We start from the raw sequence: 11,752 nt of genomic DNA, 5'->3' as shown, positions 1-11,752 counted from the left end.
AAAATAAGAAACGTTTCTGGTTATTAAATACAATTTTTAATATTTTAATATTTAACCACTATTCATAAAACTTTTCCTGCTACGTAAAACAAAATAATTTTTCTCTACAGCCTTTAATATTCCAATTTTTGACCACCATTTATGAAACATTTCCTGCTATGTAAAAAATAATTTTACTATCCACTGTTACAGCATCCAACAAAAACGCTTAGAACTTTTCCCGATGTGTCTTTTACATTGATCCGAACCTCCTTCCCTTTTTTTTTTTTTTTTTCGGTAGGAAACACGCCCCCAACTTAAAGCGCACTCACCCAGGGGACTCAAATGCTTGTGCGAGTTACATTCTTTGTTTTTGGGTAAAAAAATCTGGTACATTCTAGCTCGCGATTGTGGTTGTGCTGTGACGGAGAGAATGGCATGGAGGGGTCATCTGTCTAAGAATCTGAAGGAGATTCGGATCCTCTTTTGCCAAACTTCACCTGCCAGTTCGGCTGCTAGGTTTTTCTTCCTTCCTTCTTTTTTTTTTTTTTTAATCAATTCTCCTTTCATTCGTGTTTCAATACCTTTCTTTCGTTTAATTTCCTTATTATATGGCATGTGTTGTTGTTTGATCCTATTTTCTTTGATTTTTTTCTCTCCCTGTATAGATCATTCGTCGAAAAGAATTATAAGGATCTGAAAACGCTTAACCCAAAATTCCCAATATTGATCCGTGAATGCAGTGGGACCGAACCTCAGCTCTGGGCAAGATACGGTATCAATTTCAAATGGGTCCCCTCTTTTTCTATCATCATAATACACCATACATGCCCTGTCTTCTTAATTATTATTATTGTTGTTGTTGTTTATAATTTTTCAGTTAATATTGTTTTTCTACACTTTTACATTTAACCGATCCTCTTCTGTTGTTTTTGAGGCTAAACCACAAAAGATACACTAATTGAAACCAGGGTCTGATGAGTTGAAACTTGAAAGCTTAGTTGCTTCTCCAAATCTTCATACTATTTTTAATAATATTGACAGTTATTTCTAGTGCCAACTGGATAAATCCTATTATTTCATTGCCGAACCCTCCTTACTGAAACTTGTAACTAACATAACAAAAACACAAAAGCATCCAATGCCATCGGAATTCATCTTTCCGTGAGGAAAGTGTTAGAAAGTATTCATCTTTCTAGATTGTAAACTTTTGGTTGTTTTTGTTATAGTAGCATTTTTATTTTATTGTGTGACTACTATCAAGCGCCTTATTGCTTTTTCATAGAATTAAAAAATTTCCTGTATATTTTTCTCATTCCAATTGCCAGAATGTCTGATCCATTCTTGCCAATGTTTCACACAGTAATGTCATCTTGATCTGCAGTCTTATGGCCATGGCCCAACTGGCATAGTTTTTGGTGAGCTTTGCTTCACCACAAAGTACAAACTGTTTCCAAAGCAAAGCTTGGGTTGTAGTTTCAGAAACTTTCTGTGAAAGTCTATTTAAAATGTTTGAAAATCATAGAAGGTGCTGGAAACTCCTAGGAAACTCAAATTGAACAATCTGAACTCTTGAAAAGCACAATGGAAACTTACAAACCAATGTGGTTTCTTAAAAATCTTGTTTTTTCGTTTGTGTGCGCGTGCATGCTTTTCAATTCTTTAGTCCCATTCGAGATGCTTGGAGGGTTGGCCTCTTTCTTTTTTTTCATAATTGGTTGGCCTCTTTCCTTATGACGGGGCTTATGGTTTGAGAGGAATAGGAGATCCTTTGACATGGAGGAGACTCCTATTTGAGCATTCAGATTCTATATTCTTTTTTTTTCTTTCATAAATGTGGTTGTATAAAAGAAAAGAAAAATTATATACAGGTGCACAGAGGGCATACCCTCAGAATATAGAAAACAACTAACAGAGAAAGGATACAAGCATCCACTCCCAAATCAGAAAAAATTAACAGTGGAACAAACTCCACTTCCAAACTAAAATGAAAATCCAAAAGACTAGCCAACAAAAGCAGACATAGAAACATTATGAATGTCCATCACCTCCAACAACAAAGTTCTTGCAACAACTTCAGGATCAGTGGCAGTATCATACAATCTAGCATTCCTCTCATGCCAAATACCCCAAAGAGCAGCAGCAAACAAAGTTCTATGATATCCAGCATTAGATAAATCCTTAAACCAGTTGAAAAGATCCCCTAAGGACTCCACAGCACTAAATTGCTGCATATTCCAATGCAGAATCTCCCCCAACCATCTCCAAAAACTTTGTGAAAACCTGCATCCACTAAAGAGGTGTTCAGTAGTGTCAATCTCCTTGTGACAAAGAGAACATCTAGCCACCAAAACTAACTTCCTTCTCTGCAGATTTACTGTAATACCCCAGGTTTTAGATTAAGCTTTAATCTTGATTAAAGGTATGATTAGTAAATTTTGGAGACTATCTAATGTTGTCCTTTTATGTGTTTGATAAAATGCTTGATTCAATTATTATTTTGGGAATTGATGTAAATTGAGGCTTTCATGTGGTTATGCGTGTATCTAAATTAACCTATGGATATCTAGAGACTTCTTGCTGATGTTCCTTGTGGGTTTGAATGACGGAATTGATGATGGGGAAAACGGAAATTGTTTTGTTGTTGGAAACACTATAGACTCTTTTGATGCTTGTGATTATAATATGCAAAACAGGGGTCTTTATTTTATTGGAAAATAATATTTTCTATAAGGGATTGTAGAGATCCAAATGCTTTCAAATTTTTACAACAGCTTCCTTTATGCATCTAGTATTTCTCCATAAAATTTCGTAATTTTTAGATCAGTAGATATTTTTCTAAAAATTCGAGAATACCTGATGTCCGTATTTTATCTCTGCTGGAAATCAGATTTTTGAATGAATTATTTGACCAACTTCTTGACACCGAATCATTACCAAAACTTTCAGATTTATTCTTTCGTAAGTCTACTGTCAAAATAAATTTACTTTACCCAATTTGGAGGTCAAAAGAATTTTCTACAATTTCTGAAGTCTCCGTTGCCCAGATTTTCTTCGAACTAAGTACTGCTGATTTACTTCTCAAATCTGATTTAATTGGAAAATCTTCAGCCTTCGTGAGTTGCTCAGCTGTGTTTCACTTTGAATTTAGTTTTCAAATCATTTTTGTTTGCTCCATTTCGATCTAAAATGAATTTTTTACGAATTTTTAATTAATTGCAGCACAGATTTTGTTTTGAGGTTGTTTGTGATGTGTTTAAGTTGGTAATTATGGGAGTAGCGCAGCGGGATTTGGTTTGTGGTTATTTGGGTTGAGGTAGGACCAAGAATGGTTTGATTTTATTTGGATGGTTTTTCCGAATCATGTTTTGTGATTGCCCCTAATTTCGGGTCGTTACATTTACCATAGAAGGAACCTTACTCAGCAACACAAAAACAGAAGTAACGGACCATATAGGCCTTGCTCTGCTCCAACAAAAACGATGCCAACTGACTTCCTCTACTCGCTGTCTACTGGTCTGCCAAGCTTTCTTGAAAGAGAACTTGCTCTTATCCCACAAAAGTTTATCTTCAGTAGGATTAATGGGCACCTGCACCAGAAACTCTTTGAACTGATGTAAATCCTGCTCTTGGAGAAGACTCAAATCCCAACTACCACTTCTCATTAAACTGTTTAATGTAGCAGTTCTGGATATGTTTAGAGACCTTAACGCTCTATGTCCAAATTTCTGAGCAACTGTCAACCCCTCACACCATGGATCTTGAACAGAAAATGTATTTCCATTCCCAATACAAAAAATAGTATGCTGCAACATAGTATCCCTCATTTTTTGATTCTTAGTTGCTTATTTTTGGATTCATGGGTGGCATCGTTAATCCGTGGAGAATCTCAAGCATTTTTTTCGATAGCTTGAGGATATAGTGTTTCTTTTGGCCTTTGTGCGGTTGTAAGTGGGATGCGCTCCCCCTCTGAGTGCCTTTCTATTTCTATATATACTTTGCTTATATAAAAAAAAGGTCTTTAGTCCCATAAAAACTCATAATATGTTTTTGTAAGTTTCCTAAATGAAAGAAAGAATTTTTTTTCTCATTTGTTGGTGTTAATATATACATGTTTATGTGTGTGTATATATTTGTACACTAAATTTAAAATAATCCAAATGGGAAACTCTATAATCATCAAAGCAACACGTTTTTTGTGGATTGAGAATTTTTTGATTCAAAGTTCGAAAGTTTAAATGAAAATTTACTTAAAATTCAAATATATTGAATAAATACTCTGCAATCAGCCAAAAACTAGTTGTTCAACATCCCAGTCTTACTTCTGCGACTTCTCATCCAGTTGTTCCAGACTTTAATCTTACTCCTTAGACCTTGCGGACAAGTTTATGGAATAACACGATTGCTCCGCGAATAATCTGTCCCCTTCGTAGTGATTGATTCCCCTTCATACCACTTATGAGATAGAAGATGTAAGGAAACATGTTGCTCTGTTTGAACTAGATAATTCATAGACTCACAATACCGTTGATCCTAAAACACTTGCGTGTATGTTTGTGCTCCCAAAAACTTAAAAACAAAATAAACAAAATCATGACTGATTTTTCTTTCAAAAACACACTCTAAGATTTACCAATGGTGTTTCTGTCCGTGTGTGTATGTGATAACAAAGAAATGAGTTTATAAAGGCAAGAGAGTCCAACTAAAAGTTGAAATAGTAGTTTTAAAATCCTAATGGATGTCTTTTGAAATTTGGTTAAAAAAGAACTCCAAGTTAGATCAGAAAAATTGAAGTTCTAAACCTCTTGGCCAAATACCTAACTGGTTTTAAAAAGTCCCAACTGGTTCTACCCACTATGAAAAAATTTCCAGCGACTTTGCAGAAATTCAAACTTCCCAAACCTCGTCGTGGGGTCAAACAAACTCGAAATTAAGTAAGTAACATGTTGTTGGAAAACTTATCGAGTCTAGTTTCTGACCATATAAAGATCATCTCGAGACTCCAAATGCATTCACAACATCTTTTTCATGAATCAAAACGCGTATGCGTACCCTAAAATGAGAATGCATGATTATGAAACCCTAATTTGGTGAGTTGGTTATCCATTGTACCCTAAAATGAGAATGCATGATTATATGCCTAATTTGGCATGTATAGTTAGGTGGCTTAGGCATTGGAGGTTGATGCCTATCAATAGGGCTCTTCTAGGTAAGTGGCTGTGGAGATTTGGTGGTGAGCGTTGTTGACTTTGGAGGAGGGTTATTTTGTGCTGTTTTGGGGAGGAGTGAGGTGGGTGCTCCTCTTGTGTGGCCAGATGTGCTGGGGTGTGGGTGTTTGGAAGTTCATTCGGAAAGGTTGGGATGAGCTTTCTAAACATATTAGATTCAGAGCTCGGGATGGCGGGAGCATTTGGTTTTGGGAGGATTTATGGTGCGGTGATTGTCCGCTTTTTTGTTCTTTTCCTAGGTTCTTTAGAATTGCCTTTGATAGACATGCCTTGGTTGCCAATTGTTATTGGCTTGATAACGGTAGGATTACATGGGATGTGCGTTTTCGACGACACTTCCAAGACTGGGAGGTGGACGATGTGGTTGGACTTTTGGATCTTTTGTACAGGAAGGAGCTGGATGACAGAGGCTCTAACTCCATGTTATGGGTGCCTTCTCCTCAGGGGTCTCTGGGTCTAACTTCTCGTGGAAGACGTTTGGTGCTCGAAGGCTCCTCTCAGAGTGACCTTCTTTGTTTGGACAACAGTTTGGGGCAAGATATTGACAACGGATAATCTGAGAAGGAGAAGATTGTTAACTGGTGTTGTATGTGTAAGAGGGATGCGGAGTCAGTGGATCATCTTCTTTTGCATTGCCCTGTGGCTTATGATTGTTGGCGTGTTCATTGGGTTATGCCTCGCTCTGTGAGGGGATTGATTGTCACTTGGAGAGGCTATTTTGTGGGAGCCCATGCTCGTGAATTTTGGTGGGCGGTTCCCTTTTGTGTTTATGCATTTGGAAGGAACGGAATAGAATATCTTTCGACGGGGAGGAATCTTCCATTGGGAATTTGAAATTTGTTATCATTAATTCTCTCTTTAGTTGGGTTATGGGGAGAAATTATAAATCTATAGAGGCGACTGTTGATCTTTTGGGTTCCTTGGGTCCGTAGGACTGGTTCTTTGGCTCCGGCCTTGTACAGTGATTGGGATGCGTTCCCTTTTTGAACGCTTTCTAATATAATCTTATTTATCAAAAAAAAAAAAATGAAACCCTAATTTGGTGAGTTAGTTATCCAAGAGGTGATTCAAAACATGTATGCATTGTATCCTAGAATAAGAATGCATGATTTTGAAACCCTAATTTGGTGAGTTAGTTATTCAGGAGGTGATTTCACCTTTTTGCCCTTTGATGTATCTTCAGACTTCAAATTTTGATTCTGTTCTTGGGCATAGGTACTACCAATAACTAACTAAACTAACTTTTCAATTCTAATCAAAATCTAAAATTAAAAATTCAAACTCCAATTTTTGTTACGAACTTTGCCGACGCTAAGTTCTAATCCTAACAAAGTAAATGCTGATCTTGATGCAAGCCTAACAATAATTGGGAATTTATTTTTTTGATCAACTTTATATCGAATTTCTCCCTCTTTGGCAAAATCAGTTTTGAAAATTGGCCTAATTGTTTCATTTTAATGTTGTACCTGAAGGGCATTTTATTTGTATTTTTTTAAAATAAAAATTCATCCCGTCTCTTGAAATCATTCATGATTTTTTTAGAGGAGGTTGGTTTTCATAAAGTTGTACCCTTGGTTATGTATTCATGCTTTTGTTAGACAAGGTTAGTTTTCAAAAAGTTGTACCCTTGGTAATGCTTGTAAAATAAAATTTATAGTTGGAGTTCTTCTAGTTCTCTATTTTTGTTGGTAACATATTTTTATTACACATTCAAGATTGCATGTGGCCAAATGCCTCATAATGCATTAAAAATTAGTAGGGTTTAAAATAAACTTGACATTTTACTTACCAAGTGGTGTTCTTTGCACATGTCCTAACTCCTAACCATCTTAATTGATTTTCTCTCAATTTATCTCCAGCGAGTTTTATTTCAACCATCTCATGAATATGTTGATTATAATTCTACAATTTCTTGTCTTGACACACATCCATCTCAACATTCGCATTTCCGACACACTTACTTTATGCATATTATGTTTCTTAGTTGCCCAACATTTTATCCCTCAAAGATTGGTCTGTCTAGAGCTATCACAAAACTTCTCTTTCTATCTTAGACAGATACACTGATTACACAATATTTCAATCGCACTCCTCCATTTAATCCATCCCTTCTTAATACTTTTATTAGCATCACCTCCAATTTCTACTTCATTGTGAATAATTGAGTCTGAATAACAGAAATGTTCACTTTTTTGTATTTCTTGATCCTTGGAGAGTGAGAGATGCCATTTAGGTTCTGTCCTTCTGGGCATCGATCCTATGCAGGGGTCTCAAAAGTCATGAACATTCTCAGATCTGGTGGTGTTAAGGTGTCGAGTTTGAAGTATGATCTAGGCATATGGCAAAGAAGGGATGTTATTCAGTCTTGCTTGGTAGGAAAGTTTGATCGCGAGGTTGGAAATCTTGCACATATTGAACAATGGGATACTAAGGCATGGTACGTAGCTTGCATAGTCATTGTTTCGCCATTGCCAAACACCTTACTGCTCTTTAGATTACCTTCCCATGCTGAAGCCGTTAGGGTTCTGTTGAATGGGAAAAGAAGGGGGATGCGTCGATGCGATCCTTAGGTTGGATGTCTGTTCATTTAGGGTTGTGCTCTGGGATTCTAAAGAAGAAAAAGGAGAGGAGAATGCTAGTGTATGGTTTGCCCTTGCATCTTTGGTGATCTGCCTTGTTTGAAGCCATTAGAAATGTTTGTGGGGGATTCAAATCGGTGGAGGTGGACAAAAGTTTTGATGCGAGCAAGATCACTATTGCGCACAGTTCGTATTATTGACAACAACTATTGTCCAGGCTTCGATCAATTGAGCATTTGATCGAGCTAGTCTGGACTTCAATATAATCTTTTTGGAAATTGTCAATTGATCGACACATCGATTGTGGCTTACCGTTTCTGAAAATATTTCATGTTTAAACATATTTATTCCAAAAACAACTTCATGCACTCAAAACATCTTTATCATGAATCAAAACATGTATCTATTATTGTACCACCTAGACTTGAATACGTGTGCTAGGTGTGGATATGCATCCAAGTGTTAGACACATCACATTTTGAAACCAAAGGACACATGGACACTTCTAAATATTCATATTATATAATATTTTTTTATTTTATAGAGTAAAATAATTCCTTGTGTTACATATTTTTTAATATAAACATTTGATAATTTTTGAAGCAATATGCATTGTCTTGTGGCGAATGACTGTTGGAATCTTATTTTCGGGTTGTTTGGCATGTGTTGGGTAATGCCACGATCTACTAAGGAATTGATTCATGTACGGAGAGGATGTCGCGTGAGAAGGGATGTACGCGATTTCTGGAGAGTCATCCCACATTGTGTTTGGTGGTGTATTTGGAAGGAGAGAAATAGTAGAATATTTGAAGATAAAGAGTCGTCTACGGCAATGGTGAAACATCACATTCTTCGTTCTCTTTTCAATTATGTGAAAAGGAGTTCTTGCTCTTCTTCTGATGATTTAATTATTTTTCTGGATTCTTTGGGGCCTTAGCCCCGGTTCCATTTTTGTATAAGGGACGCGTTCCCCTTTTGAACGCCTTTTTATGTTATTATTACTTATTAAAAAAAAATATAATCAATCTGAATCATTGGATATGCTTTTTAGGTGCATGTCCAACTAAAAGTGTCGAACGCATATCCATACCCGTGTCCTATTATTTTGTGTCGGACATGGATATTTCACTAATTTTGAAGAGTCAATGTAACATCTAAAATGAGAATGCATGAATCTAAAACCCTAATGTGGTGAGTTAGTTATCCAAGAGGTGATTTTACCTTTTTTCCCTTTGATGTAACTTCAAATTTTTTTTTTTTTCCCTTAGACATGGGTACCCCCTCTAACTAACTAAACTAACTTTTGAAATTCTAATCAAAAGCTAAAATTAAAAATATAAACACAGGCTTTTGTTACATGATATGCTGACATTTGGTTCTAATTCTAACATGGTAAATGTTGATCTTGATGCATGTCTAACAGTAATTGGAAATTTATTTTTATGATTAACTTAGTTTCTCCGTCATTGGCAAAATCAGTTTCGAAATTGGCGTCATTGTTTTGGGTATTTGTCGTACTAGAAGGGTATTTTATTTGGATTTTTAAAAAATAAAAATTCACCTTGTCTCTTGAAATCATTTATGCTTTTGATAGATGAGGTTGGCTTTCAAAAAGTCGTACCCTTGGTATTGTATTCATGCTTTTGTTAGGCAAGGTTGGTTTTCAAAATGTCGTACCCTTAGTAATGTATTCATGCTTTTGTTAGAAATGGTTGGTTTTCAAAAAGTCGTACCCTTAGTAATGTTTGTAAATTTTAAAAAATATTTGGAGTTCTCAGAGTTATCTATTTTTGTTGGTAAATGTTTTTATTACACATTCATGATTACATGTGACCAAATTCCTCATAATGCATTAGAAATTAGTAAGGTTGAGGATAAACTTGACATTTTACTCACTAAGGGCTTATAATAGTGATAGAATGTAGGAATTAATGTGGGAGTGGTATATGGTGAATGATGGTTCCTTATGCACTTAGGCAAAGACGACTCAAGTACATGAATGTATAAAAGGTTTGTTGATCTTGCATGGGCATCTCCTTAAAAGTTGATTAGCGTGGAAGTTCTATGGTAAATTATGAAACCTTTTCTTCATTTTTTATGTCAATCTTTGGTTGAAGGTGATTCTAGTTTCTTGTCAAGTGTGTTAGGCTTTTGGGTCCTTGGAACTATGATCACCTTTTGAGAGAGATCTTGGATATGTTTTCTTACTTATCTAGTCAGATAATAGTTGCATTTTGGGTTCAACTATTTCGATGCCTTATGAATGAGCAAGGCAAGCCGCCTTAAAACTCTGAACAGCATTATTCAATTAAATGGACCAAAGGTGTAGATTGTAGATACTGCTTAGATTCTTTTATAGCGTTAATTTACTTTGGCTTCGGTACATGGTAACTGGTATTCGTAATGGTACATGCCCATTTTTATTTTGTGCGTGTGATGCGCATCTATTTTGGGTATTTTATATTCGTCCTTTAGTTGTCAACATCTGTAGGTTCATTTTTGCAGCTTTTATTTATTGATTTATGGATTTATTTGTAAACAGACATGGGTGTGGAAAGGGGTATTCGCTTAGAAGGCTTGACAGAAGCACAGATTTTAAAGGCACTGCAGGACCTTGTTAAAGTGGGGGCAGCTCTCAAAGCCTGAGATATCACTGCTATCAGAACCTCTGAAATTAATAAATTAATCTCCTATGGGAAGCTCTTCCTAGGATGATTTTTAATTTGGCAACCCATGTTTGTCTTCCTTATGATGATATTTTGAAGTTGAATACTCAGCATTGTGTGTGTAGTTACTTTGGTTTGCTAAATTGTGCTCATTCAGTTATTTGAACTCCAATTTACAGTCTTATAGAAATCCATTTTCCTGTATTAGTTGTCAAAGGTCTATAGCCTACCAAGAGCGGGAGGAAGGAAAGGGTGGGAAAAGGTGATGGATGGGTATATTGTTTGGCAGGAAGGAAGAAGAGGAGAGGAGAGGAGAGGAGAGGAGGTTCATCCATGTCATATTCTTCACAAAAGTGGGAGAAAAAGAGGCTGGAAAGAGATTTCAACCCCCTTTTTCTAAACATTTTTTGTTTTTTACTACAGCTCATCCATGCCACATTGTTTTTATGATGTTTAAAAATCTTGATATTTGATAAATGGGAAAGTGGCTATGGGGAGAAAAATGTTTGGTAGGCTCTGCTGAACTTTTTAAATTTAGGGATTCTCATATGACGGTTTGCCTTATATATTAGCCTTATTAGGCAATTTTGTTCTGGGTATATAGGTATTTTGAACGTGTAACTGTGCAAGACTAGTGGAACCATGTACAATAGGCAATTTTGTTCTTGTTTGCTTGCAATTCTCTTTTTAAGAGAGAATATATATAAGGAAAACTAACGGTGAATTAGTGTTACTTTTAATTTATTATTTATTTTACACACTAAAGTTCTAGACATCTGTCTTTCATATTTCCTATTTTCAAGATTTCCTTTTCTATGGATGTAGGGATATCAATTTAACCCATTTCCTAATACAATGGGTTTGGAATCATCCTAATTGACGTACTGGCGAATTTGGAAAAAAATAGAACTCGTCCCAACCCTCCCCGAATAATATCTTATTAACTATAAAAAAAATTTTCTTTATTTTTAAATTTTAACAAATTTATTTTATTGTTATGATCCTTACATGTTTGACTTTTACAAAATTTATTTTTACTTTATTCAAATTTGAACTATTTACAAAATTTATTTTTAAGTTTATTCAAATTTGAATTATTTTTTTTAAAAAAAATGTATATCGATCCGAACTCGCTCCGACTCTGATGCAGAACTAGGGCTGCAATTCAGGCGAGTTGGGCAAGGTTGAGGTATAACTTGAGTCCAACCTATCATTTGAAATGTTAAACCCAAGCCTAACCTTAATCTTATTCTCAACTTTAATTACTCAACCCGAGCCCAATTCATCCTTCGACTTTTAA

At 35.6% G+C, this 11,752-nt stretch overlaps 1 protein-coding gene across 1 annotated transcript; it reads left to right on the top strand.

The window, feature by feature from the left end:
* Positions 1 to 290: 290 nt before the first annotated feature.
* Positions 291 to 10,624, top strand: LOC132277814 (NADH dehydrogenase [ubiquinone] 1 alpha subcomplex subunit 2). Its single transcript, XM_059779682.1, has 3 exons — positions 291 to 498; positions 648 to 754; positions 10,329 to 10,624. Exons 1-3 carry the CDS (start codon positions 413 to 415, stop codon positions 10,430 to 10,432), a joined length of 297 nt encoding a protein of 98 aa, XP_059635665.1. The 5' UTR covers positions 291 to 412; the 3' UTR covers positions 10,433 to 10,624.
* The last annotated feature ends 1,128 nt before the right edge of the window (positions 10,625 to 11,752 follow it).

This window comes from Cornus florida, unplaced genomic scaffold, assembly GCF_030987335.1.
Source record: "Cornus florida cultivar Cherokee Brave unplaced genomic scaffold, ASM3098733v1 CherokeeBrave_3.0.0_Hap2_Chr01, whole genome shotgun sequence".
Lineage (NCBI taxonomy): Eukaryota > Viridiplantae > Streptophyta > Magnoliopsida > Cornales > Cornaceae > Cornus > Cornus florida.
The sequence above is the reverse complement of the archived record's forward strand: the minus strand, read 5'-3'. Positions and strand labels throughout refer to the sequence as shown.